The sequence below is a fragment of the Copadichromis virginalis genome, linkage group LG22 (assembly GCF_057382275.1).
Source record: "Copadichromis virginalis isolate Kocher_CV1m ecotype Utaka linkage group LG22, C_Virginalis_male_GT1.1, whole genome shotgun sequence".
Taxonomy (NCBI): Eukaryota; Metazoa; Chordata; class Actinopteri; order Cichliformes; family Cichlidae; genus Copadichromis; species Copadichromis virginalis.
This window is the reverse complement of record NC_140638.1, coordinates 13,147,777-13,175,733: the sequence shown is the minus strand read 5'-3', so window position 1 is coordinate 13,175,733 and position 27,957 is coordinate 13,147,777. Positions and strand designations below refer to the sequence as shown.

Sequence of the window (27,957 nt, the reverse complement as noted above, 5' to 3'; positions counted from 1 at the left end):
AGCGCTTCTCTTCACAGCACAGATTCAACAAGGTGCTGGAAACATTTCTCAAAGATTTTAAGGACATCACACAGTTGCTGTAGATTTTTCAGTTGCACATCCGTGATGAGACTCATGGACACGGTGCTCCATTACACTGACCTATGGTGACTTTGGAGGACATTCGAGTACAGGCGTGCTCAAGAAACCAGTTTGAGATTATTTGAGCTTTGTGAGAGGGTGTGTTTAATTCTGGAGACAGCCATCAGAGGATGGGTACACTGTGCTCATAAAGGTATGGACATGGTTGGCTGTGACATTGGCACCATGCTCAGTTGATACTAAGAGGCCCAAAGTGTGCCACGATAATATCTGCAAAATTACACCACCATCATCACTGATACGATCTGAATGTGGAAGCAGTCATTTAGACACAGGCTGAATGCCTGTGTCTAAATGACTCTACTACTAAAAAGAGGCGCGTTTCCGCCTCGTGTGGCACTAAACACTCCTCATAGATGTAGACTAGGCTAACGTCACTTTAAATCGCCTTCCCCCGTCTCATCCTCTTTTTACTTGATATCTACCATATCCAACCCGGCAGTTCAGCGGAAACAGCTTTAGACTACTTTGATGAAACGGGGAGGGGGAAAAAAACACAAAAGTTATTGACATCCTCTTTGGATCCAGCTAAAATCACGACCCCAGGAGAGAGTTTAGGAAGAAAAGTGCGACACGGGCTTTTGTTTTTTTCTTGACTGAGAATGTGGCGAACTTGTGGTTGGAGGAAAGAGTAGATTACAGCTCACTGATCGGCCAAGTTGGAGCGACTTTAATGGCGAGAACTAGCTGAAATCTCGTCAGCTGCTACAGGAACAGAGGGCGAGCAGAAGCAGAAGCAGCAGCGGCAGCATCAGAGCCGCCGCCATACATTTTAGGACTACCTGCTTACTACAAACAGCGGAGAGAGGTGAGTACGGCACCGTTACACGATGCGGTTAAGACCGTACAAAGCTCCCTCAAAACTTTAATTCCTTTACACTTAATCTCGGACGCACACACTGTTTTTCATTTCTGCTATTTTTAGACAGAAACAGGAGAGTCGCCCTCCCTGGAGCATTTACGTGAAGTTTCAGCCGGGCGGGGGAAGATACCCATGAAACTTAGCTGACACACGCCGTCTCCGGTTCACCAGTTAGGGGGACGTTCAAGTAGCTCTCACACTTTAAGCTAGCAGGCCTTTACTTGTCCCGAATGTCGGTTGTGTTTGTTTTGTGGGAACACCGCGATTAAAAAAAAAAGAAGGTCATGAAAGTGTGCAAACCGCAAACAGCCGCCGTTAGGAAGTTGTTTGCTAAAGATAAACGGCCATTTATATCTCTGAGCGTGCAATTTAAGTGTCCGCAAAAGAAAAGTTTTCTAACGTAAACACTCAGGGGAGGTTAGCCTGGTTTATCTTGCTCTTTTGTAGAACTCTCATCAGGCTGAGTATTATAAGTGGCACTCTCTGATAAGAGAGTTAAGAGTAGTTGTTCGGGAAACTTATTCAAGGGTCCATCTCAGTGAGTCAGACAGGCTGTTCCGCTATGTCCGGGAGACTCCCCGCTTGCACCACGCTTAATCTCATGCAGCCACTCCCTGCACACGCTTACGCAAACAGCGTAGATGGTGTCACACACTAACTGGAAAACTTTACAGAGGACGTATGAACCTCACTTTTTAGCTCCAGCTTTCAATTCTTGTGTGCTACTAGGGTAGCTTTGCAGGCCTGATTCAAATTCAAAATAATCTTTATTCATCTTTTACTAGGCTTTGGTGCAGCCCTCTCTATTCATAATCTGAAACCAATTTGTAAAGCTAGCTTTCCTCTGATTGGCTTGTCTTTGGTAAACAAAGTTTGGGAAGCTGGTGGGTAGAGCCACTTCTGTAAAGTAAGGTGACACATATGGGCTCAAAATGTGGTCATAAATATTTTGTACTTGTAAAAAAGATTTGTATGTGTAAAAAAGATTTGTATGTGTAAAAAAGATTTGTGTGTGCGTAAAAAAGATTTGTGTGTGCGTAAAAAAGATTTGTGTGTGCGTAAAAAAGATTTGTATGTGTAAAAAAAGATGTGTGTGTGTAAAAAAGATTTGTATGTGTAAAAAAGATTTGTGTGTGCGTAAAAAAGATTTGTGTGTGGACTTAGAAAAAAAACCCCTGCAAGTTACAAGTATGGATTTTTGACCCTATTTTTCTTCCCTTCATCTGATTGGTCAATGTCATGTCAATCACAAATGTAACAATCCAATCAGAGAACAGATGGGTTTGGCTGTCGAGGGGCGCTTTTTTTGAACTGCAGGTCTTTGAAGGGAATAAATGCCCTTTTACATGCCAACCCAGCGTTTTCCTTCATCACCACGAAGGAAAACAGTCTGTGGTTGTCCGAGTTTGGTGATTTTTATGTCACAGGTCTACGTGTTTAATACAGGGACTTCCACAGCCTTTTCAACAGCGCTGCGGACCGCGGGGTGGGGGCGGGCAGTGTTTTGGAAATGACAGTCTTCATTACAAAGCTTTCTTCGTTATGAATTAGCATACATGTTTTTATTGAACATTTGAAGAACTAGCAAAAAAAACAAACTCTTGTAGAGGACATAAAGTCAGAGATAGAAAAGACAAGGAGCAGGTGCATCTAGTACAGGTAGAGCAGCTGCAAAAACCCACAGAGCCCAGCAGCCAGCGTAACAAATTCTGGATCCTTTGCTTTTAGTTAGCAGTTAGCATTAGCAGCGTATCCTGCATCCGATGTGAAAGGACTTTTATGCTGCGCACTGTGACTCACAGTAATGGTCCTGGGTCAGCCCTGACTTTGTGTTAAACTAATCCTAAAGTAATAATGTTATTTCTAACCACTGATATACCACAACTTTTTCCTTTCAACAGCTACTGAAAGTTAGGGGACCTAGCTGCTATCGGATATTTATATAGCGATCCTCCAGCTTCAAACGGTATCACCCTTCAAGGACCTGCAGTTCAAAAAAGCGCCCCTCTGACAGCCTAACCCATCTGTTCTCTGATTGGATTGTTACATGTGTGATTGACATGACATTGACCAATCAGATGAAGGGTAGAAAAATAGGGTCAAAAATCCGTACTTGTAACTTGCAGGGGTTTTTTTTCCTAAGTCCACACACAAATCTTTTTTACACATACAAATCTTTTTTACACATACAAATCTTTTTTACGCACACACAAATCTTTTTTACGCACACACAAATCTTTTTTACACATACAAATCTTTTTTACACATACAAATCTTTTTTACGCACACACAAATCTTTTTTACAAGTACAAAATATTTATGACCACATTTTGAGCCCATAGACACAGACTCTTTGACCTAACAGAATGTCAACCACAGATGCTATAAAAGATGGATGCAGCTTCCAGGTCAGAAAAATAAAAGCCGGTGCACAAGAGCCTTAGACCTGCATACTTTTAGTTGGCCACCAATGGATTATACATGTTGAGAGTATAAAAAAAGTCACTGTGAAAAATCCTTAGACCTTCATTCTACCAGAAGCTCACTGATAGCAACTGTGTAGGATGAAATGAATGATTCCCCAGTCACACAGGGGACTGGCAACAACCTGTCGTAAGTGGGTGGAAAATATTAATATGATCGAGCCAGTAGTCAAACAAGCCTATAGACTGGTCAGTGACCCACTGGCAGCCACCTGTTGCTAAGGAAAAAATATATATTCCCAACTTGTTGGCAAAAAACATCTTGTAATTGGATTCATTGGTTGATTGCTGTGATCGTTCTTTGAATGCAAGTGATGGACTTGTCTACAATTTCCAGCTATCCTCTGAGCAGTAGTGAAAAGGTGTGACACAAACTGGAGATGGAGACTCTTTTCCTTCAAAGTAAAAGCTACAAAGTAAAAGCTGCCAACATGTTGGCTTGGCTAGCGCCAAGGCACAACTTTTACTTTGAAGTCAGGGCTCCTTGATTTTCATTTGTGTTGCACTTTTCCAAGTTGTACTACTAGTAGTTGGTGAGGATTTGCAGACAAACATCAGAAATCACAGGCAACCTGGCAAATCTGCTAGCAACCAAAGCAATCACAAGGAGTTTTTAGTGCAGCACCTTCTTTGCAAACGATTTCAACCAGCAACAACCAGCAACTTTTGGGAACCACTTCAAGGCAGTGGCCAGTTTTGGGTAATAGAAATTTTTGCTTAGCAACAGGTGGCTGTGTCTAATATATTGGACAACGTTTGAGCAGTGATGCATGATATCATGCAAGAAACCTAGAAGTCTGCGGTAAAACACTTTAGCATATTAGGTCCACCTTAAAATGAGTTGGTTGTACAGGAATTGATTCAGCAAGATCTGTACAGTATTTATTTTAAGTGATTCTTAATTTAAGGTCAACCATTTCTTAACTCACAAAATAAAAATGATTAAAGTGGCACCAGTTACATTTACAGTTGTCTAACTCTTAAATTCAAAGTATTGAACAGTTGCAGTTATTAAGAGAGTAGGAAAATATATCCTTTATCTATCATATATCATGTAAGTTCTACCGCAATAATGTGGTTACTTTATTTAAAATAAACCAACAAAAGAAAGATGAGTTATGATTCTTTATAGTACATGGACAAATTGCAGTCTGTGTGACTGGCCCTGATCTCATATCCAGTCTTATTATAAGCAGCTACTGTTGATTTTGTATGTGCTAAAAAGGAGGAAAAGCATTTTGAAAAGGTATGAAAGTGAAAGTTGTGATTATCCAGTGAATCCTTTAGCCTTAAGGAAAACTAATTGTCTTCTCTGTACCTCTGTCAATTTAGATTTCAAAGGAATATTTTTAAGTAGTTAAAAATGCAGAAAAACTGGGCAGAAGATATTGATCATTAACTGTAAGAGACCTAGACAGCTCTCACACAGAGATAGAAGAGATGAGATTTGTTATGAAGCAGTCAAAATCATGTGAGAACAAATGCATGCAGTTTGAAGCTTAAGTAGTACAAAAGCTGGTTAAGAAAATATGCGGCTTTATTTCAGCTTATCGCTGAGCGGCTGGTGTTCTTCCGCCAACTATTGATCTCCGGTCAGGAAGACTTGGAGGAAACATTACACCATCAGAGCAGATACTGCTGCTGTAAAAAAGGCAGGTGCTGCTGTCACTTACCTATAAACTCTTAGGCCTCTGGAATTTTATTGCATGTTATCGCTGCATTTTTTCACTTGCTTTTAAATGTTGCTAGTTTAGTTTGGACCAACTACAGGTACAAATGTGTACCTCAAAGCCTGAGCGGGTCGGTTTCCAGTTCCCCGTGTTAGACAGCAAGTCCTTCTGCATGTTCACCCAAATTCCATAAATCACTCAGGACTGAATAAACCTGCACTCATTAACATATCTATAATGTTTTATAGAGAACCCATTCTCCTTTTGTAAAGTTCAAAAGACTTAACCTGATCTGCAGTCAGCTAAGCAACATTGTGGACACTTTCAGAAAAGGGTTTCTCACTGAGGCATGAGAGTTGACAAACAACAGGAAACAGGTTGACTCAAATCAACCTGAGTAACTCTAACAAACAAGATAGTTGATATTTGACTGCGGCTGTTTCCAGATGAGTCGCTGTATCTCTGAAACAGCCGTCCCACTGAAGCCAAATTAAGGCTGACCGAGCAGATTCGAAGCAGGTTAAAGTCCACACACACATAAAGCTGGATTTTCCTCTTCAATTTTTAGCAACAGAAAGTTGCTCACACTGTCACAAAACACTGTCTGCAGTAAAAAATGTGAAGCAGTAAAGCAATGTTCCGACTCAAATGACCCGAATCCATAGGTGACTAAACCTCCTTTGAGGTTTTGCCTGTAACTACGCTGAGATCATGCAGTTTGTTTGACTGCAGATTATGTTGCTGTTTGCACACTCTAATAACAAAGCAGTCATACTGCTCTTTAGGTTTCTGACTCTGCTCCTTGTTTTTGGTCCAAAAATTAAAATCAAAAGTTCGAAATTTAAGACATCTCAATCCAGATTTCACTCGAAACCTGGTTCATGACAGCACTGGTTTCCCTGGTCACATCATTGTCTTTGTGTGTGTATGAATGCGAGAGTGAATGAATAGTGGCATTGTAAAGCGCTTTGGGTGCCTTGAAAAGCGCTATATAAATCCAATCCATTATTATTATTATTTGGAAGAAGATTAGAAGATTCTTTAATGCCTTTATGCAGTTACATAAAAAAATTCTGTACGGTAGTTCTTTGGCTAAAAACACAACAAAATACTGCTTCATAAACATCCTAACATGTTATGACCTACAAACGCCACCATTACTTTGTGCGTTAGGTGCATGCTGGGTCAGTGATGTAATCTGGTTGTGCTCCAAAGTGTGGTCCCCACAGGTTTCCTGTGGATAAGAAGAGGAGAAAAGACCAGGACAGTAGATGAAAACAACCTCCAAAAGATCAGTGCCTTTGGTACATTCAGCTGACTATAAATCGGAGTACAACATAACCAGTGGCTGGATGGCAAAGGAGCTGTAAAAAAATTAGTAAAATAAAAATACAAGGGGCAAGGAAAGTCTAGTGTGTGCGTGCGTGCGTGTGCGACTGCAAACTACTCCTAGGCCATCTGAATAAGCAAACTCAGGCTCTTACATATATATCATATATTGCAATGTCATCATGGTGCCTGTAATCACTTAGCAACAGGCTAAAATGACCCTTTTTAGCATTTATGTCCCTTTAGTGCAGAAGAAGAGCATTCTGCTGTTGTATTTTCAAAACGGCATAATCTAAATTAAAGCCACAAAAGTTTAATTATATATGGTTTATTAATATGTCATCACCTTGCCTGGCAATGATCTAACATCAAGCTAAAATGATCCATTTTTAGCATATAAGCAACATCTGCCATCCCCTCCCCCCTTTCTTTTTCTTTTACCATTGCTATCATTGTGATTGAGTATATCAGTTTTCCAACAGCACAAAGAGACAAAACAATACTGTAGCAAGGGCATGAACAAGTCTAAGGAATACAAAAGACGGGAAAGACTCCTTTCCTGTAACGTAGTAAACTTTGCACTACCTTTGCAGGACAGGTTGCTGTGAAATAGAACGAACAGTCATGACCCTGATCACAGGGGAATGTGAGAAACTGCAGCCATCCATAAGTGTTCAGTTTTGTCAGATTAATTACTCTGATGGATATAAACCCCTCATATGCTGCTATACTGTGAAAGGTAGATATGGAACATGTTTATGTGTGTGAACGTGAAACTCGAATTAGATTGTTTGTTTGTTTGTTTTAAAGTGAAGGAGCACATGATGAAAGTGCACTGAAAATCTTTAGTTGGGGATCCCTTTTAAAATAGGAGTGTTCAATGTGACCCTCCTATTATTATTATTATTATTATTATTATTATTATTATTATTATTATTAATTTGATGTCTCAGGCATTGAAAAGCAACATTTAGAATTCATGCAATGCATATCCCTTTATACATTTCCTCATCAGATTGTCTTAGAGGCTAACCCCATAGTTAGAAAGTTGTATAAAAAGAAGTTGCCCTGACTTCTGTAATTGCTTTGTTTAACATGTGTATGATGAAATCCACCGTAATCATTGTGTTAACTGAGCTTGTCAGAGCAGTTGTGTAGTTCTCTTTTCTCTAGAAGTTACAGTGGAAATGAATAAACACCACAAATGGTGAATATCATGTTGTCTCGCTTAAGAGATTATTAGTACACGCTGTTGTGCAATTTCCTGTCTGCCGTTCAGATAAACAGTATGTCATTAATCAGTGAGTACTTATTTAATTAAACACATAATGTCAGCTGAGCTTGGGCGCCGCAGCATTTTGCGTTAATCTGCGGATAAGACTTTGCTGTCAGACATCCAGCATGGCAACTGCTGGAGATGGTACCTGTTTTTCTTTTTGTTTTTTCATGCTGACCCAGACAGTTTATGTATTTGTTTTTTAAATATTGTTGTGTGTGCTGGAAAACACACACAACAATACTGCCTTCAGTACTCCCATTTATCTAGAGCAGGAAGTGTAAGAGATGGTGTGTGTTGGAGACGCTTGGTTAGATTAATAACTTCCAATCAATACTAATTACTCTCAGCTTTCAGTTTGCAGAGCTTCCTCTCAGGATACGGTCACGGCTGAGTTAGTTGCTGGGTTTATCTGATAGAAAATCTAGAAGGAGATCACCAAGCAGACTGTGATGGACCGAGCAGTGAAGGAAACTTAGGCACAGGTTAAAGTCCAAAAAATGATTTTTTTATTTAACCCAAAAAACATAATTGGTTAACTCATGCAAAAAGAATCAAAATCTTGGGCCCATAAAAGAGGTCAAACTAACAAAACTCTACTCAAAGTTAACAACACAACTGATAACTCAAACAAACTGACCCAACCCAACGAGACAAAGGGGAAACCCAAATAGTGGCTGACCAGCCCACAAAAACAGGAAAAGGGGCAAAACACACAAAACCCAACTAAACCAAACACAATGAACTCCAATTCCCCCCCATGGTCCCGAGCCATGGCGTGAACCAATCCGCAGCCCCCCCTCAAAGCCTGCTCCGCCCCTTTTCCACCTCCCGGCCCCCCAATCAAGGGACCGGAACAGCTGCAACCAAGGCAACCCAGAAAACAAAAGACCAATCATACATAACAGTGCAAACTAAAATGTGCGCACTTATCCTAGAATGCAGCGCCATGTGGACATGTGAATGAACTCCAAACCAAAACCAGTCATTCACTGTTCTGCAAATAAATTCCTACATTCAAAGAAAGAAATGTGAATGCAATATTACTTATAAGCCTCTACACTAACATGGTGATATTACCACTGTGTGGCTGTAAGTGCAGCCATCACACAGACAAAATATTCTTTTTAATACTTGTCTTAATTTCCTTCCATAACATGCAGACTCCTCTCTCTGTGTTTTGTCTATAGGATGCTGTCTCGGCTGAGTGAACTGATATGGGCGGACTGGATTTGGTTTCCCGAAGGCCACGGCTGGGCTGACTTGACGGATCACGATGGCAAAGTGTTCCCTAAACCTCAGGACCTCTGGGCTACTATACCCATCGCTTTCTGCTTCCTCATCATCAGGCAGATATTTGAGCAGTGAGTTTTCTCTAACACTTGTGTCCCACACTGTCATTTGCCTATTAATCTACACCTGTCTGCCTGGTTTGCATGTTTCTTTCTGACAAATATGAAATGATGTGTAAGCCTCATTTTCTACCCAAGTGTACCCCTTCTCCTCCTCTTCCCCTAGGACTGTCGCGATTCCTCTGGCCTCTCTTCTGGGAGTGAGTGACAAGCAGCGTGTTCGTGCTTCTCCAAATCCAGTCCTGGAGTCCTATTTCTGCAGCACATCAAAGCATCCCAAACAGGTACCTGTGTTTGCATACGTCACAGGTGTTTAATTCGTACTCTATGCAAGATTTTAGTGTTTAAGGTTTAAATAGAAGAGACCACGATAGATTTATCTAAATCTAATGTGGTTGGCCCAAGCAGTGTCATCGAGCCGGTACAGAAGTATCAGATGGCTGCTGAAATTGCTATAGACTCCCATGTTAAAATGCCCAAAGTCACCTATGAAATTAACATATTTAAAGACTTCTAGTTAAGGAAATGTATTATACACTTTATGAGACATTTGACTGACATCATTGCAACTATAAATACAGCGCTGACTCTTCTCTTCTTTGTTCTGCTTGTCATGTCAGAGCTCCATTGAGAGTTTAAGCAAACAGACAGGGTGTTCAGTGCGACAGGTCCAGAGGTGGTTCAGGCGCCGGAGGAACCAGGACCGACCCAGCAAGCTCAAAAAATTTAGGGAAGCAAGGTAAAATAACAATTTCATATCCTTCTACCAAATCTGACACTTCAGCTTCAAAGTATCATGTTATAATAATAATTTGCTTTGGTGAGAATACAGGTCCCCATGACAGTAAAGCCACGTGAAGGAGGCTTTTAATAGCATTTATTTTAATGCATTTTTCTTTTTTATGCATCGTTAAAAGACCATAAAGCAGCTCTATCTGCTGTCACTATGGTTGATACTTCTATTTAACGTGGCAAAAGTTTCATATAATGACGTCAGCACATGTATATAATGACGTCAGAGAAAGGATATTCTTAGTATAGTCATCTGAGACACACGGCTGTGGCTGTGAGCAGTCCCACCCACGTGCTGTTCAAATCTTCTGTTTGTGAGAGCCAGCCAATCAGAAGAAAGCGGCCTTAAAGGACGAGGAACTTGTTTTACACAGAGGATTTTTCATTTTTCATTTTCATTTATTTGTTCATTTTCAGGCACAACAAATACCTATATTGAACATAAAATGCACAAAACAAAAAACAAAAATTGCCTGAAAAAGGATGAATGCTGGACTGCACAATAGCCTAGTAAAAGATAACTAAGCATTATTCTGAACTGTCAGTCGTGCAATGCTGGTATAGTAGAGTCTAAGAATAAAAACATGGAGCTGAAAGATGGCAAAATAGGCTGTGTTTAAAGCGCACATCTATCACAGTAGAGAGCTACAGCTTTCTCTGCATGCTGAAACATCCAACAGGTTGCACATCTAGAAATGGCCCAGTCAACTGTCTTAAAATGGACTTGTGTCAGACAGTAAGAGTGGCTCATTGGATGTAACCTTGCAAAGCTTTTTGTATGAGCTGTCATTACGACAACAATAAAAAATGTTTTGTTTATATTATCCATCACTTATCCATTGTGCACAGATGACTGTTTTATCATGAGTACCTTGGGTTTTAACCCAGACACACCCACAAAAAAGGGAGCAGGACATTTTTTAAATGCTGTTGCAAAACCGCCCATATTGCAGAGAGGATACTGACTGCAAGCAGAAAAATGATAGATGCCAGATTTAAAAAAACACTGAATGTAAACCAGGTGTTTCCAGGCAGTAGTGGAATGGGGTTTTCTAGTTTATATGTAAACTATATGTAAAAAATAAAATGGGATCACTTCAGAAGCAACATTAGCACAGTAGGAACATGTCTTGGTGTTTTTTGCATGTGCCATGCCAGTGTTACGATATTGTATGATGAAGTCACGCTTTACCAGAACTACATTTCTGAGATTGTTGTGCGCTCTCTTCCAGTTGGAGATTTACCTTTTACCTTCTTGCTTTCTTTGCTGGCCTGGCAGTCCTAATTGATGTGAGTATACTGTCAGAAATGTTTGCATAAAGCAAAGTTTCTCTGCAAACAACGACTATGCAAAGGTTAATAGAAGTAAATGCATTTCTGCAAGTTGAAGATTGTTTCCTACAGTGCGTCTCCTGAGATTCAGCCACAAAACTGACCAGCTAATTAAAGTTATTTGTGTTCAGCTGGAGCTGTTTTTTGTACAGAGACAGAAAAAAAAAAAAAGGAGAGTTAACATGTAAAGCGAGTAAAATCATAGAAGCTCATGGTAAGGTTTGAATTGTAACTTGATTCCAGCTGTCAGTCATCGTCGTCCTCTTCACTTTGGCTTTTACGGGCAAATAATAGGGGGATTCCAGAAACACTCTGGTGACTGTATTTGTGTGGGTAACGCAAGGTGAAACTTCACTTCAAGTTTGGATATGTAACATCTGCGTCATGACTAGAAACACCTTTGTGCTGAGTGAAAACATTTGTTCTGTTCTTTGGTGAAATAGAAAGTCTCTTTGCTACACAGAAAGACAGAAACTGAACTGTGTCTGCACGCTGTGGGATGCTGTGCTTGTATTGCTTGTCATTTGTGTATTAGAGTGCTTGAGCTGTTGTGTTGAACACTTAAACCATCACTAATACGCTGATTGTGTCTCTCCTCTCAGAAACCATGGTTCTACGATGTGAAGCTGATATGGGAGAACTTCCCAAAAATGGTATTTAAAACTGCTCTGTGGCCTTGCTTTCATTCAAATAATGACCTGAGCAATGGCTAAAATAACTCTTCTTCCTCTACTCTCCCAGCCGCTGCTGCCTTCACAGTACTGGTACTACATGATCGAACTAGGCTTCTACATCTCACTGCTTTTCAGCGTAGCGTCAGATGTCAAGCGAAAAGTAAGCGATACTGTTTTGTCTTTAAGCTCTGTTAGATGTCTATCCTATAAAACCCCTCAGCAACCCTCCATCCAGAGAATTCACCCAGTGAGTGCGTATGACACTGAGAATGTATTTTGAGGTTTGGATATTGATTTTCTCCTCAAGTCCTGACTTTATTGTATCGAGTGGTACTTTCTGCATTCAGAACGGCGTTATCGATGGTGAATGGTTCCACTTTATCGTCTCTTTGCTAAAGTCATAGTGAGTGAACAACAAATGGAGCTGCTCCTTTGGTTGGATGCTGTTGGCTTTTTAGCGTCTCTGAGTTAATGTGTGACCAGAGCTCTGTGGAAATCTCACTGTGGAGAGACTGATTTACCATTTTGTCCACAGGTTTGCATGTTGTTGTAAGCAAACTGTGAGGCCTCTGTGCCACGGCCTGTTTTGTAACGCTGGTTCACAAGTTCAAGGAACTAATCTTTTAAACCGAAATGTAGGATTTTTTTTTTAGGCTTATCTGGGAAGCATCAGAGCTGCAATCAGCTTCCGATTTGAAGATTTGTTTTGTAACTTTCAGTTGAGTTTTTCTTTTCTTTCTTTTATTCTAACTCTTTTGAACGTGTATTTAGTTTCTTTTTATACCGCTGAAGTTCTACAATCCTCTGCGTGCAAGAAGTTAATGACTAATAAAGGTTATCTTATCTTATTTGTAAAAGTTGCATCTACCAGACAAATGCGGTCGATTGGTGGCCTATCTTTACAGCTTGATCAATAAGTGACTAAATCTGGTGGATTTCAGTTCTTGCATCATCCGTTTCTGTCTTTTCGCCAGGATTTCAAAGAACAGATAATTCACCATGTGGCCACCATCGCCCTCATCAGTTTTTCTTGGTTGGTCAACTACATCCGGGCAGGGACTTTGATCATGTTGGTTCACGATGCCGCTGACTATTTAATGGAGGTATGATGACAACCTGCTAACATGGCAGGAAATGGTACAAAATGAATGTATGTAATCACACAGCAGGTATCAAGCAGCCCTCTGCCTTGATACCTACAAACACTGCAGAGTACCTCCATGCTAATCTTAAGAGCATTGACTGCCTGCCCTCTAGAGGAAAATGCATGAAGAGCTAACTCTCATCTCTCTCTATCTACCTCTATCGGTCCATTTTTCTTTCTGTCATCTCTCTGCATCTCTTTTCTTTCTTTACTTTTCTGTCTGTCCATCTTCTTTTTTTTTTCTATTGCCTCTTTCTTTCAGTTTACCTGTCTCATCACTCCATTTTCACTATCTGTGTCTCCATATTTCAGTTTCTTTCTTTCTGTTTCTATTTAGACAATGCAGTTTGACAGTTTGAATACAGAGAAACTGATGTGCTACACATCAGTTTCTCTGTATTAGTTTCTAGCTAATACTATTTTCCAACCCGTGTCCCTTTTTTGAGATTTTATATCCATAATGCAAAAACATTTATAGCAATGCACTACTATCATACAAAGCTATGAGAATGAATAATTGTGACTTTAAAATGAATGAATGCTTTCTCTCTTTAAAGTCTGCCAAGATGTTCAACTATGCAGGCTGGAGGAGGACCTGCAACTTCATCTTCACCATGTTTGCTGCAGTTTTCATTGTCACCCGCCTCATAATCCTCCCCTTCTGGTAAAAAATAAAAAGAGTATAAATACAAATAAATGTTTTCCGTTGTTAGAAATGGTAAAGGATACAGTTACAGGATACAGTGCATCATCTGTGTAATTCCTTTGTGCCTCAGAGGTTAACCAAAAACTTTTAAAGCCATTAGAGAAATGCGCTGTTGCACGGATACCAAGCATCTTCATTATCATGATGGGAATTTTCCAGTGTTTTCTTTTGGGCACTGTGGTAAATTACGTCACTGAGCACAAATGGCTTTTGAGAGATGGCCTAACAGGTTGTTCCGGTGTCCTTCATGTTCATGTTTTGCTCTTCCTCGCTGTGAAAGGACTCCACCCCACAAGTGGAGGTGTAAGGTGTCCATACCAATATTGTCCCTGGTTCTTAGCATGCGTCCTCTCTCTGTGTCACAATAGCTGCTGTGTACACGTTCGTAACAGGCAGATTCATTCACACAAATTCCCTCTGGGGTGGGAAGCAGGGAAAAAAAGTACTGTGATGAATAAGCATTACTGGTGCTCTTTTTCAGTTAATGCAGCACTGTGCAGGTAAATGGGTAGTTTACTTTATTTAGTAGAATTTTCCTAAATTTGCTCGAAACTTCCTCTGACTTTATTCTGGAAATGCAACAACAGAGCCATTGTGGAGCCTCCTGGCTCCTCTCAATGGGCTGTTGAAGCTGGCTGTAGGTGGCTCTGACTGGACTCTCTGTTCTGCCTTTGTCCTCTCATTCAGGATCATACATACGACGTTTGTGTACCCGCTGACTCTCTACACCCCCTTCTTCGGCTTCTACTTCTTCAACGGGTTGATGTGTGTGCTGCAGGTCCTGCACATCTTCTGGGCGGTGCTCATCCTGCGCATGGTCGTCAAATTCCTGCCGGGCAATGTGAGAAACACCCGCTTTTGCATTTCTTGAATTTATTAAACCGGCCGTGTAACACAATCACCTCACACTACCAGTTGTAAAATTTTACCCCGTCTCATTTTTTGTTTTTTGTGGTTTTTGTTTTTGGCTCATCAGGACATCGTCGAGGACGAGAGGAGCGATAAGGAGGAAACTGAGTCAGACGATGAAGACGGCGATTGCGAGCGTAGGGAAAAGTCTAGAAACGGGCATGTGCAGAACGGCCACACTGTCCACAACAACAACCACAGTAAGAGGGACTGATTGGACTGTGAGGTCTGCACGTCAAGTAATGACAGGCCCTGGTCTGAAAGCCAAAGAACGTGAGCGCGGCAGGTTGAAAGGGGGCAGCAGGCACCACACACACACACACACATCCATCCTCCTTTCTTAAACCCGGGTAGTCCAGTTGAAAGCTGACTGCGCATCTTTGATTTACACTAAATGAAATGTGGGGAAGACTGCCATAGACAACCATGATGGTGCTTCACACCAGAGCAGCTGAGTGGTTTCCTCTGTCTTCTCCCCTTTTCTGTTTTTGTTTTTTGTTTCTGTGTTTCTTTGTTCTTTTTTTTTTTTTTTGTGCTGTTTGCCAAGATTTTGCGCTGTTGACCAAGTTACACGTCCAAAACCCACCTGCTTGTAGCTTCATGTTTTAATACTGGAAGTGTTTTCAGGGGAGGCCGTAGTAGTTCCTCCTTGTGGTCAGTTAACACTCTCCTGACTATTACCAACTTTATTATTTTGTTCCTCTCTTTTTGCTCTAAATAACCAAACTGAAGTCAGTGACCTTGTGATGAGCACCATTCTGAATTGTGGAAGTGACTTTCTGTGGACCATGTCGGGCTCTAAGTCCATTTACTGAAGTCCTGAGTTTCAAACACCCCACTCTGATTCATGCAGATGATTTTTTTTTTTTTTTTTGTATTAGTGTGTCTTAAAATCTTTTCTTTTGAGAAGCCAAACGCACACAAGATCATTTTAAGTCTTAGTTTTGTTTTTGCCTAAAATTATTTTTGATTTGTACAGTTTTTATTTTTATTTGTTTCAGTCCAGTCCATGGTTTAAATTTGGGAGCAATTTGTTTGAGTGTAACCGAAAATTGTTTAGTGAATCTTCATCAGCTGAAAGTCGGTACCGTTTCCATTTAGTGTTGTTTTTCCCATCACAACATGCACTTTATGGGTTCTTCTGTAGATCGACATTGATTAATACTGGAGTAAATGGGCTCGATGGCGTTTTGATTCAAGCTGATTGTCCTTTTTGTTTGGAGTATGATTTAGATTTTTTTATATTTATTCTAAATATTTTTGTTTGTGTTGTAAAAAGAAGAAAAATAATGGAAATCTTCAGTAAAAGAAAAAGAATTACACCCCAGAGTATGGTTTACATTTTCTGTTTCATTGTAATGTGCAAAGGCCTTCATCATTTCAAGTAACTGTTTAAAGAAAAGAAGAAAGAAAAGTGATTTCTGTCCCTTTTTCATCACAGACGTCCCACGATCTCTGAAAGCCCGTCGATGACTCAGCTGCCTGTGGCTCCTTCTGAAAAGCTTTGCTTCTACTCAGTTGTTTTTATTCTGCATTATGTGCTGCTGAGATGTAAAATTCATAATGACCAGAATGATAAAGATAAACATGGATAACAATTCTGTGGGGTTTTTTTCCTTTTCATTTCAAACTAAACTTAAGAGTTTTGGCATTTTTAACACTGAGGTAATAATGGAGTAGAACCTGAGGTTAAAGTAAATGATAATGGAGACGATTAACCGTTGAATGGTTTTATGAATGAATGGTTTTTCTTTTACACAAAAAACTTAAGTGTAAGAAAACTGGAATAATTAGCCTCCAGGCACAGAAGCCCCCGAGGCAGATTAGACTGGTGGATTTGTGTGTGTGTGTGTGTGTGTGTGTGTGTGTGTGTGTGTGTGTGTGTGTGTGTGTGTGTGTGTATATTTTGTTTTTCTATTTTTCCTGAGCAGTGCTTTTAGTTCCTACTTGCATACGTGACAATTAATTGACCAATTGACATAGTTTTTCTTATATATTTAGTTCTCCGGGGCCGTGGTGAACTCCTCTAATTCCTTATTTTGTTTACGTGTGTGTGTGTGTGTGTGTGTGTGTGTGTTTTTACAAATATGTTTGACTGAAAAAAACATATTTGGTAAATCAAAATTATTATTTATTTATTTTGTCATTACGTGAAACTGGCTAACTGACAGCTCCCAAAAATGTAACATTTATATATAAAAAAAGATCTCTCTAATTCAGAAAACCACATGATGTTACCATGTGTTGCCTAGCAACCAGAATGACCTTTTTTCTGTATTTATGCACTTATATCACTTTTTACATATATTAAATAAATACATAAAAAAATGTATAGTGCAGTTTTGTCAGAAGCCTGTTATTGACACAAATTATACGGCATGTACACATACTGGACATTTTTCAGCTTTTTGGGGTCTTTTAAAAAAGTTGAAGTAGCTGATAGTCCTAAAAGTTTTACTCAGACCTTTTTTTCTTCTCTTTTCTCATTTTTGTTCTTTTCCATAAACTATTTGTACTACATGAAAACAAAGTCCCAATAACAGTCTGTCATTATTCCCATTCTCTCTCATCTGAATGTGCGGATCTGAGAATCCTTTCTTTGGAACACAAAATGATATGGTCATCATTAAGGAGCCCTGTGTAGGTGGAGTAAATGCAGTCTGGCATGAATACTGTACATCAGTCACTGGTTCTGCTGGTGTAGACCCGGAGGCACCGTGGAGCTATTACAATATCAGATGGCACAAAGTGCTGGTGACACACAGCCGCCTGGCACATTTCTCAAGATGATTTTTTATTTTTTTTTTTTCCCCCCAGTTGTCCTAAAAACAAACAAACAAAAGTGTCTAAAAGTTTAACATTTAAGATCCTAAGACGTAACCACTTCTGGATTCTTCCTCCGCCCATCTCTCTCTTCCCTACAGTATTTTGGCTTCAGTCTAAAAGGCCTCCTTACCTAATTGCATATTGAGTGGGATCATTTTACCGCCGTGCCCTACACTACAGCCTGGACACTGTTCATGTCACTGGCAGCATCACTGTAACAATCTCCATTTTAAAGTGGCAGGGTCAATTTCCAGCCTTCTCTCGCATCCTGCTCTGCAATTTAATTGCTAATGCATCTCCTGTTTCTGCTCCTCTGGCTTTCATTTCCTCCTCTGGGTACAATCTTACTCTTCTTGCTTAAATCTCTTCCTTTTGCTCTACCATCAAGTTTCCCCCTCCTTCCCTCGCTACCTTTTCGGCTCTGTGTAAAGAATAAGCTCAGTGTCACCTGAGGTGCCGAAGTTTTGCTGGTGTGAAGGCTAATCGGTGACAGTGATGAAGATCCTCCTGACAGGACAACAAAAGCAGTGGGGTGTTTGAGTCACTTGTGAACTGTGTAGACCGTTATTCAATTCCTGCTTAAGTATTAATAAGGCTTTACATGCCCTGGGGAGGTCGTGAGATGCAAGTGCATGCTTGTGCATCTTGCATGTGTATGCATGTGTCTCTGAGTGCAAGAGCTAATTTGTGGGCTGCTCATTTTTCTTGACAATCATGAAAGAGGAGGCTGGTAAAGACTTTTGTAACTGAGGACCAGCTCATGTAATCGGAGTAATAAGGAGCCTCAGAGGAAAGCAGGATGCTATGAACACTTTTGAAAAGTTTTGTTGGAGAGGATCTGCAGCGAAAAGTCCTGCACGGGACGGATGGTGAGTTTGAATTATTTCAGTTTTTTTTGGGGGGGGGGTTCTTGGATACATGTTTAACTTTACTCATCCTCAGTGTCCTCAGATAATGTATTGATTCAGTCACTCTTTGGGGAAAACTTTAAAGCAGTTTTTGCCTCATTAGGCACGATTTACAGATCTCACTCAACTTTGTTTTCAAAGTTCGCTGAAACGCATTTTCGCACAGTGAGTTTCACACAGTAACAAATGTTGCTCACACTTGTTGCTTAAGTCGCCGTTCAAACTGGTGGCAGGTCAGAGCGAGGTCGAGCTGAAGAAAAAAAAGAAATGGATGCCTCAGAATAATTTACTTACAAAAAAGTGTCTCAATATTTTTCTCTTATGTTGATATATAGTAAGAGAGCTCTGCTGTACATATAAAACATTAACATTTATTGTGTTCTGCTTTTCTACTGTGAATGAGAAGTAGCACAGAGAGCGACTCAGTTTCTCTTTCCCGTATAAACCAGTGCTTTGGTACGTCTACACAATATAAAGGTTGGGGAGGGTCTGTTTGTGTTTTTATGTCATATTTTTGTCATTTTTAGCTCATCCAGGCAAACGCTGGTAGGATGTTTAGTGAAACTTGCACACAGTGAACACATAACAAGCAAAGTGTGCTCAAGGTTAAGGTCACATTCGTAGCTTTACAGCCAATAAACTGCATTATGATGGATCATGAGCTTGGTGACCTACTAAATCATCAATGTGGTGGTTGCAGAATTACAAGACGACCAGGTGATGTTGAAAATGTGTCCTAAACACACACACACACACACACACCTTTTTGTACTTTTTGTGTAATGAATGCTGCATACTGTTGTTATTATGACCTGTTGTGGGGATGACGCAGACAAAAGCAGTTTTTGTGTTGTGAGGTTTGTGAGGGTGAGTTTGTGAGGTTTTGCCAGAAGAGTCACGAGTTTAGCAACTGTAGTTTGGAAATTGTGTTTCAAGAAATGTGTCCAGACAGCTGTGGACGTTTTGATCATTTAGCGAGAGCTACTGTGCCTGTTCCTGCAGGAGAAATTAGAAAGTGGTGATTATTAAAGACAAAAAGAGTCTATCAGTCACTTCTTTGGCTTTTCAAATGTTGTAATTCTCTTAAATGAACAAGTTATGGGGAAGACTTGCTGGATAAACTGTAATTAACAACTGATTCGAAGTGATTCACTGCAGTTTTTATGGGCTCATCGATAAGATAACCCTGCAGGTGCAACATGTAAATCTATGGTGGAATATTTTGCATTCTAACGGTTTTTCCAGGTGTTTTTTTTCCCTCCCTTTGTTAGACACAGAAATGTGACAAACTGCTGCTGATCGGAATAAAAACCAGACATTTGCTTCTGCATTGAAAGTGTCGTCCTCCATGCAGCCAGGATAGACTTCATTGGTTATGTGCTGCCTCTGTATTCAGAAGCTGTTTGTCACCTTTTTTCTTTCATGCGCAAAGTCACCACCAACACCTTGAGCATGCACGCCGTCCCAAAGTGATGCTGCTGCGCTGAAAAAGGAGAAGAAACGGAAACTGTCTCCCTTCACCATTATCGCTGACCACATGGATAAGCCGTCTCACCCCGTGCCGCAGTTCGAGGTGGACGTGGACCTGGGCTTTGCTCTCTTCTTTCTCTTCCTGCTGTGTTTTTTCCTTCTGGTGACGGTGGTACGCTGCGCCCAGACTGTCATGGACCCTTATGGCTCGATCTCCACCTCCACCTACCAGGAGGAGCAGATCACCTGAGATGGAGAGAGGGAGAAGGGGTGGGGTGAGAGTGCAATCTTACCACTGTGTGGGTGCATACTTTTAAGATCATGTGGTTTATAATGTATGTACAAAAAAGCTTCAGGACATTGAGCAAAAAGCAAGCAGTCTCATGGAAGACATGAGGCGTGCATTCGTGATGCTTTTCAGTGTTTCAGACTGAGGGCTCGAAGCACCGAGCTGTTAAAATCAGACTTTGTTCCAAGCATTAACACAAAGATCTGTCATGTTTAAGGCTTTTGGCCTTTGTTGGGTTGTTACTGAAAATGTTTCTCACAAGTATTTCTCATTAAATTAGCAACTAGCAAATTTCAGGTTTTCTTTTTCTGTACGTCAAACTGTTTAAATGTGATGCATCTTCTGTGTTCATACTCACAATTAATCAACAATCAAAAGCAGCTCATGTTTCCCTACAGTCCTCCAACACCGCTGTAGGCAGGACTTACAGGTACTATGAAGGTTTTTACAGACTAGTCACAAGAGCAACAACCAACAGCAAAACCAGAGTGAGGGCAAAAGAAGGGAAACCGGTTTGTATTCAAATATGTTCAGTTTCTAACTTTCAGTTCCTCGAATTTCCAGAGTGGGGAAGCTGCTCATTTCAGTTTCATTGTTTTGAAAATATTTAGTTTCTGTCTGAGGCATAAACTAAACTAAAGAGGCAAGAGATTTAAAAAAGCCAGGCTACCATGATTCCCTCCATATTTGGGAAAAACTGAAATCTAGTTTTGTTTTTTTTGTTTACTTTGGTCAACTAACATGTTTTTCTTCACCTAGTTCTGTCTTCTAGTTTAGCTTTTGTCATACAAAACTTTTTCTGTGTGGACCGTCTATGCTCCAAACCATTATTTAATTCAGCATGAGTGGTCTCAATGCGCTCTTTGTTACCCTGGCTGCTGCTTCAACACTGTCTACCCTGGAGCAGTAGCGCCCTCTGCTGGACAAAAGAGGAAAAGCTTACAGCACCTGGTATTCCCAGGCGGTCTCCCATCCAAGTACTGACCAGGCCCGACCCTGCTTAGCTTCCGAGATCAGACGAGATCGGGCGTGTTCAGGGTGGTATGGCCGTAAGCGAGAACATCCTTCATAAAAAGACTATTTATAGATTCGAAGTGTTATATATGTCCACTTGAGAATATGGTTGATTTTATTAACTAAAAGAACATACCACTATTTAGTCAGCGATGACTTGATTGTAGTTTTTTTTTTCTCCCTATAGTGTTACAATGTCTAAAATATTGTTTGAAACTGCTTCTTAACATAAATAATAAAAGGTATCATATTATTTAAGTTTTCGTAGACTGCTGCTGACACAAGCCTGCAGTCAAAATGGCGTGTGCCGGAGGACAATACCGGGGAGACGACGATAGGGGGCAGCACTTCTCAGATTCATTTGTTAACAACCACTTTTGAACGCCGAGAAGAAGGAGAAAAACAACAAGTCTGTTAAGATGGAGGAAAAACCTGCCTGATAATTTTGGATAACACACATTTATATAAAAAAAAAGAAAGAAAAAAAAGTGCAGTTATGACGCAAACTCCAAAACAGTGATTTCAGTGTTAGCCTGATATGTAGCTGCCGCTCCAGCTCTCATTACAGCGGATAATTAAGACATAACATCAGGTAAGTGGTTGAATTATTTGTGTTTGTATTAAATGAGGTAAACCCCCACGCAGCTTGATTGTAGGTAGGAAATGTGTCTAAACACAGCTTTGTTTTGTTATTTGTTCGTTCTCAGTAGGCACAGCTGTAGCCCTTTAAACAGCTTTCAGAGTCTCCTGGTGCTACAGCACTCCTGTAGCAGCAAAAACAAAAAAGTTCACATTTTCTGATTCATTCTCAGGGCTTCAGGACACAGTGATGTCACATGTTTTTTGTTTGTTTTTGCGAAAAACAGTTTCACTTCCAAGGAGTTGCCATTTGGCATTGGTGCTAATGCTGATCCAGATATTAAATTTTAAATGAAAATGCAAATGTTTTCTGTATGACTTCCTCTTTACAATGTTGCTTCAGTTTAATTAGGTTTTATGCATTCATTTATGCACAGTCCTGCCAGAGCATTTCAGCCAGTTTGACTGATCCGTGTTTGTGCTAATATGCTGTGCATTATGGCCAAACATCTCCACCTTGGAACTCATCTTTCTAAAGCACATTGTTCCATAAATTATCTGGTTTGTTCAGATGCAACTCTGCAAACCTAAGCAGTGCTCCCATGTTCTTTCTTAAAGAGAAAAGGCTTTCTCCTGCAGCCCTTTAGACAAGTCATACTCTTTTTCTGATTGTACTGTCACAAACATTAAAGTTATACATTCTCACTGCTCACATGTCACATACTTTTAAGACATTACACAACAAACTTGCTAAGTTAAACCGAGTTGCTCACACAGGTATAGCTGGGTGGTGCTTTAATGAAACAGCAGGTGCTGTCTACTCTCCAGCTGCTCCTGGCCACCCCTTTAAAACATGCTGCTGTGAGCTGAGCTCTGACACCAGGTATTTCTACAGTTAGTGGCTGGCCTGACTGAGTCACTGCCATTTGGAGTGTTACATTTTGCATGTTAGTGAGATATATATATATATATATATATATTCTTTCTGTTTATGTTTTACACCACTTTATTCACCATATTTTCATCATAATGTTTTGACAATGGTGTGTGGTCTTAAAGCAGGGGTGTCCTGCAGGTTTTAGACCTTAGCCTGGGTCAACATACCTGAATCAAATAATTAGGCCTCTGGAGAACTTCAAGACATGTTGAGGAGGTAATTAGCAACTTAAATCTGCTGTGTTGGCTCAAGGACCCATCTAAAACCTGCAGGACACTGACCCTTGAGGCCTGGAGTTGGACACCCCTGTCTTAAAGAGATGTTTAGAAAAGGCCTTCGGGTCATCGTTGTCCACTTATTTTGAAGCATTATCCAAGTTAATTTCAATTTCAGTGGCAACCAGGGCATGTTCATCATTTTCCCTCCTGGCTCAACCTGGCTACTGGATCAGCATTTTACTGGTCCTGTATATTTACTACTGACTTATTAAGTAGTGCTTGAAAATGCAGTACAGTAAATGCTGTGCCCCACTTAACGCTACAAATATCGCTGCTAGAAAGAGATGCAGTGGCTGCTGTCAATTTGCTGCACAGGTAACAAGAAATCTGGCAAATTTAAAGATCTAACAGCTTATCTGTAAACAGAAGGCTTTTTTCTAGCTTCTGATTAATTTATTTGTGCTGTTGTTGTGTGAAACAAACCAGCGGCAGATGGTAGTTTAAAAATGTGCTGATTTTTGCACCTAATTAGATTTTAAACCTCTAATTCTTAACCTGACAGCACAGGTTTTGGGTTTATGTAATTAAAAAAAACAGACAAACAAAAACCAAGTGGACCGTTGTGAGCATGGAAATTACAATCATGGCCTTCGAGATTGAGGCAAAAGGTTGAGGTCATTATCGATGAAGAGTCAGACCACAGAGGGTGAAAAAGCCTTCGTCCCCTTGGGAATTATATTTAAGCAACCATATATTGTATAGAGTGAAAATCAGTGGACTTTATATAAGAGATCTCCTCTGACACACAGAAAAGGCAGCTTTAACAAATGTTAAATGTGAATTTGATTGATAGCATTTTCATTTTCTTTTGATGGCAAGCTACAGTTGTCAGGATTTGTTCTCACCACGATGAAAGTCTGGCATGGCGATGGCTCAAGTTTCACTGATGCTTTTTTTCTTTTCAGACACTATGTCTGAATCGGCATGTGAGCCCATTCACTCCACAAATGAAACCAGCAGCCAAATGACACAATGGGAAAATGGCTCGGCCTCTCTTAATCTAATAAAGAAAGCAGTGGTGGTCTTGACCAGACTGCCCGATTATAAGATCAGCGCCCTGCGACCGCCGATGCCTCAGCAGTCCTACAGCGAAGCTGAATTCTCCAGCAGCTCCGGTTCTGATATGCAGTGGCAACCAGAGGATGATTCCACTGATTCCGATTTTTCGGTTTCGAACAATAATCAGAAATCTGACAAGAACAGCAGCGGTGACACAAGGAAACCCTCCAACAGCAGTGGTAAGGCCACAAACATTACCACTTGAATCCTGCTCTCAAAACTCTCAAATAACTTTAAAATTCCACTTCTTACTTTTGCCCTCAAAGAAATAAACCCCTCTGTTGGGATATCACCAACTTCTGCCCACTGCTCTCATGAAACTACGAACATCCATCCTAACTTACCGCAGGATGAAGTGAAAGTGGACATGATGGTCTTGGCCAGGAAGAAACGCATGAAGTGGCAGCGTGGGAAAATAGTGGAGATAATTTCAAAGGGTAAGAGAAAATACTGCAGGTTTTCCAGGAATTATGATTTTCTTTGTTTGTTTATTACCCTTTAAACTTGTTAGTCCTTTTCAGATGAGAGCATTTCATTTCATTGTTGTTGTTTTTTTTGTATATTTGTATAAAAATATCTTTTAATTCAATTCAATTCAATTTTATTTATACAGCCCCAAATCACAACACCAGACACCTCAAGGTGCTTTATATTGTAAGGTAGACCCTAAAACAATACATACAGAGAAAAACCCAACAATCATATGATAATAACAATAATGGATTGCATTTATATAGCACTTTTCGAGACCCTCAAAGCGCTTTACAATTCCACTCTTCATTCACTCTCACATTCACACACTGGTGGAGGCAGCTACAGTTGTAGCAGGAGCAGACTGACAGAAGCAAGGCTGCCATATCGCGCCTCTGGCTATCACCAGTAGTCGGTAGGTGATAAGTGTCTTGCCCAAGGACACAACGACCAAGACAGACAGAGCTGGGGATCAAACCAGCAACCTTACGGTTACAAGATGAGCTTCCCAACCCCCTGAACCACGGTCGCCCCATGACCCCCTATGAGCAAGCACTTGGGTGACAGTGGGAAGGAAAAACTCCCTTTTAACAGGAAGAAGGCTCTGGCAGAACCAGGCGCGTAAAGAAAATATCTTTAAGCGATGGATTCTTGTCCACCAAAATATACACATTTAAGGATGTGACCTCAGTGTGGTTAAGATTTTCAGCTTTTTTCTCATATTTAGCTGGCAGTGGGCGAGAGGATTGCACACTCTGGACATCAGTCAATTACAGGGCGCACTGCTTCCATTGGGCATATTTAGGATAGTGATAGAGTCATGGTGCATGCAGGAAAACTGTTGCACTTGTGGACATGACCTAATGAAGTATAACCACATTTTTTTATTATCCTTAGTTTTCTGCGTTTGTCACTGCATGAGCCAGCAACTTAAATTTTTTAAAAAGGACATTGACCAAAGTGCTCCAAAGCAATTAAAAGAATTTGAACCCTTGTTAAATAAACTGAAAATGAAAGACAAAGACAAATGAAACGTTAAAAAGGTGAATAATAACTTAAAATATGTTATTCCTGTTTATAAAAGATGCATTTTCATTTTCTTTCTAATTTGTGAAGTACATGCGGTAAAATCTAGGCAGGCTGACATGTGTTCAGACAGCAGTACTTCACTTTTAAATATGAACCACCATTATTCAAAAAGGAAATAGCATTTAAATGGTAGGAACTAAAAAAAATTTTTCTTCCTCTTTACCAGAAGATGGACGGTTAAAGTACAAAGTTAGCTTTGAAGAAAAGGGGAAGATTCTAGTATCCGGTCACCACATTGCCTTTGACACCCCACCAAAGGTAGAGCATCTTTTTGTCGGCACTCGGGTTGTTGTTCAGTGCCAGGATAACAAGTTCCAGTTCCGGCCTGGTGTTTTAGCCGAGCTCCCCAGCAGAAAGAACCGCTTCAGGTGTTCATACCTCTATGAACAAACATAATCACGGGCTTTTTGTCAGAAGAAACGAGTGTCTCACACATCGCTGTTTCATTTTCCAGGTTCTTGGTCTTTATGGATGATCACACGCCGGTCTATGTCGGCTTACCTTTTTTTCACCTGGTTTGCAGACCGTGTAAGTTGTGCTGTGCTCCGGCTTTTCTTTTACTCACAGTTGCAGCAAGCAGCAGACAGGAGAGTGTTTATTTGAAGCACGCTTACGTATTTAATTCATTATTTCAACAGTGGAAAACATGTTTGACGACATTCCCGACGGCTTTCATAAGCATTTCATGAAACAGTACATGAAGGACTGGCCGTACCCTCATTTGACCATATACAGGGTTGGACAGAGCCTCAATGCAGAATACTTCGGAGAGCAGCAGAGGTGTGAGGTGCAGGCGATCGACTGCAGCTTGATACAGGTTGTTTTTCAGGTGGGTGTCTTTTTTTTTTTTTTTTATCTTTACATTTTAACCAGTCAACAGCAGATCTAATGCTTATTCATACTTCAGTAAATATATTTAACAGAGGTGCTTGTCAGGTTGTGGCACAGGATTTCAGGAGGGTTTGAAATTATGAGTTACAGACAGCATGTTTAACCTAAAAACATATCTCCAGTGTAAGTCCGCCTTGGCTATGTTTAAATAATCCAAAACTAAAAAAAACAAACAAACAACGCTCCCGTTTCTTTTCCTAATCACCTTTCCTTGACAGTGTGCCTTTTTTATGTCTCACTCAGGCTGACCATCACAGAGAGTGGATCTACAGAGGCTCCATACGCCTGGAACATGCACAGGCTAGGTTTTTGGAAGTGAGCGTGAGGAGAGAGGCCATGAATGAGTCTGACTCTGACTAAATATCCACAGAGAGTGGATGCTGTGAAAATACTGGGAATAGCATTCACAACCCCCAGAAATGTGCCATTGCATCTCTTTGGAAGAAGATTGGCTTGTGAGCGTGCAAATAAATGGCTCAAGGATATAAGGAGGAGATTTAACCTGTTTGAACGGGGTGCTAATTTTGTAATCTTTAATTTGCTGCACAGTTGTGCAAAGTGACTGAGTGGACCATCGCACTGCCGAATGAAACAAGACATAATTTTTCCTAGAAAACATGCGAAACGGTGATTTTCTTTTTCAATTTCTAAAGAAATGGCACTTTATAATTGCACAACTTTTAACAGCAAGGTTAAGCAGCTGTATTTTTTCAACTTTTTCTTTTTGAACAGTTCTATGTGAAAATGTTCATACCCTCATTTATTAACTTGGCCACGAATAGAAATTTGTCTGATGTGTGTTCATTCACTTTTTTCAGTGTTGTTTTTTATGAATTGGGAACAATTCATATAAACCTTTTTTCATATTTACAGATTGATATGACAGTTATGTCTCTGATTTATTTTGCCTTTGGTGTCTGTTATGTTGCATCCTTTGTCGTTCAACAATAAATTTTTTTTAAAAAAAAAGCCTTGTATATAAGCTTGTCATATGCAAGCAAATACCCTCTGCCTCATTCATTTCCTTTACTGGAGTGCATAATTGTAATTTAAAGATAAATCTGAGCTCTCACCTGCTAAATTTACTGATATAAAAATGACTGACATAGAAGTTTAGCTATCTAATATCTTTTCTACACTTTGACCTGGTCACACTAGTTAAATAAATACCTTTTAATACATATCAGGAATGTAGCAGAGAGGAAACTTAAGGGAAATGGATGTATGCAAGGTAGTGTTTCATATTTGCTCCTAAGTGCAAATTTTAGACTAGTATGAATTATCTGAGAAGCAAAGCACCAAACAATTAATTTGCTGTACTTAAAAATGTAACTGACGAAGACTCAAAAAAGACCAAAACAATCAGTCTTAAACAGACATATTTATGTGTTTACTTACCCAACAAAATATACTCATTTCAAAATTAATACTTTAGTTTTCATTTATTCGAGAGAGCCTTGTATAGCTCAACACTGT

The 27,957-nt window shown here is 40.1% G+C and overlaps 3 protein-coding genes and 1 non-coding gene across 4 annotated transcripts; 3 read left to right on the top strand and 1 right to left on the bottom strand.

The window, feature by feature from the left end:
* The first annotated feature begins 542 nt into the window (after positions 1–542).
* Positions 543–16,271, top strand: cers2a (ceramide synthase 2a). Its single transcript, XM_085445857.1, has 12 exons — positions 543–949; positions 8,952–9,125; positions 9,280–9,397; positions 9,734–9,852; positions 11,138–11,195; positions 11,840–11,890; positions 11,979–12,071; positions 12,886–13,014; positions 13,613–13,719; positions 14,449–14,602; positions 14,738–14,870; positions 16,112–16,271. The coding sequence occupies exons 2-12, from the start codon at positions 8,953–8,955 to the stop codon at positions 16,141–16,143; spliced, it is 1,167 nt and encodes a 388-aa protein (XP_085301983.1). The 5' UTR covers positions 543–949; position 8,952; the 3' UTR covers positions 16,144–16,271.
* Positions 16,272–19,840: 3,569 nt separating this feature from the next.
* On the top strand, positions 19,841–20,283 carry LOC146682926 (cortexin domain-containing 1 protein). Its single transcript, XM_085446721.1, has one exon. The coding sequence runs from the start codon at positions 19,942–19,944 to the stop codon at positions 20,122–20,124; it is 183 nt and encodes a 60-aa protein (XP_085302847.1). The 5' UTR covers positions 19,841–19,941; the 3' UTR covers positions 20,125–20,283.
* An 816-nt stretch (positions 20,284–21,099) lies between these two features.
* LOC146682925 (5S ribosomal RNA) lies at positions 21,100–21,218 on the bottom strand. The gene has a single exon (XR_014917772.1). It is a non-coding gene; the product is annotated as a 5S ribosomal RNA (ribosomal RNA).
* Positions 21,219–21,529: 311 nt separating this feature from the next.
* Positions 21,530–27,444, top strand: LOC146682924 (histone-lysine N-methyltransferase SETDB1-B-like). The gene is made up of 7 exons (XM_085446486.1): positions 21,530–21,769; positions 23,877–24,209; positions 24,297–24,467; positions 25,757–25,958; positions 26,045–26,118; positions 26,229–26,419; positions 26,725–27,444. The coding sequence occupies exons 2-7, from the start codon at positions 23,882–23,884 to the stop codon at positions 26,839–26,841; spliced, it is 1,083 nt and encodes a 360-aa protein (XP_085302612.1). The 5' UTR covers positions 21,530–21,769; positions 23,877–23,881; the 3' UTR covers positions 26,842–27,444.
* Positions 27,445–27,957: the final 513 nt, after the last annotated feature.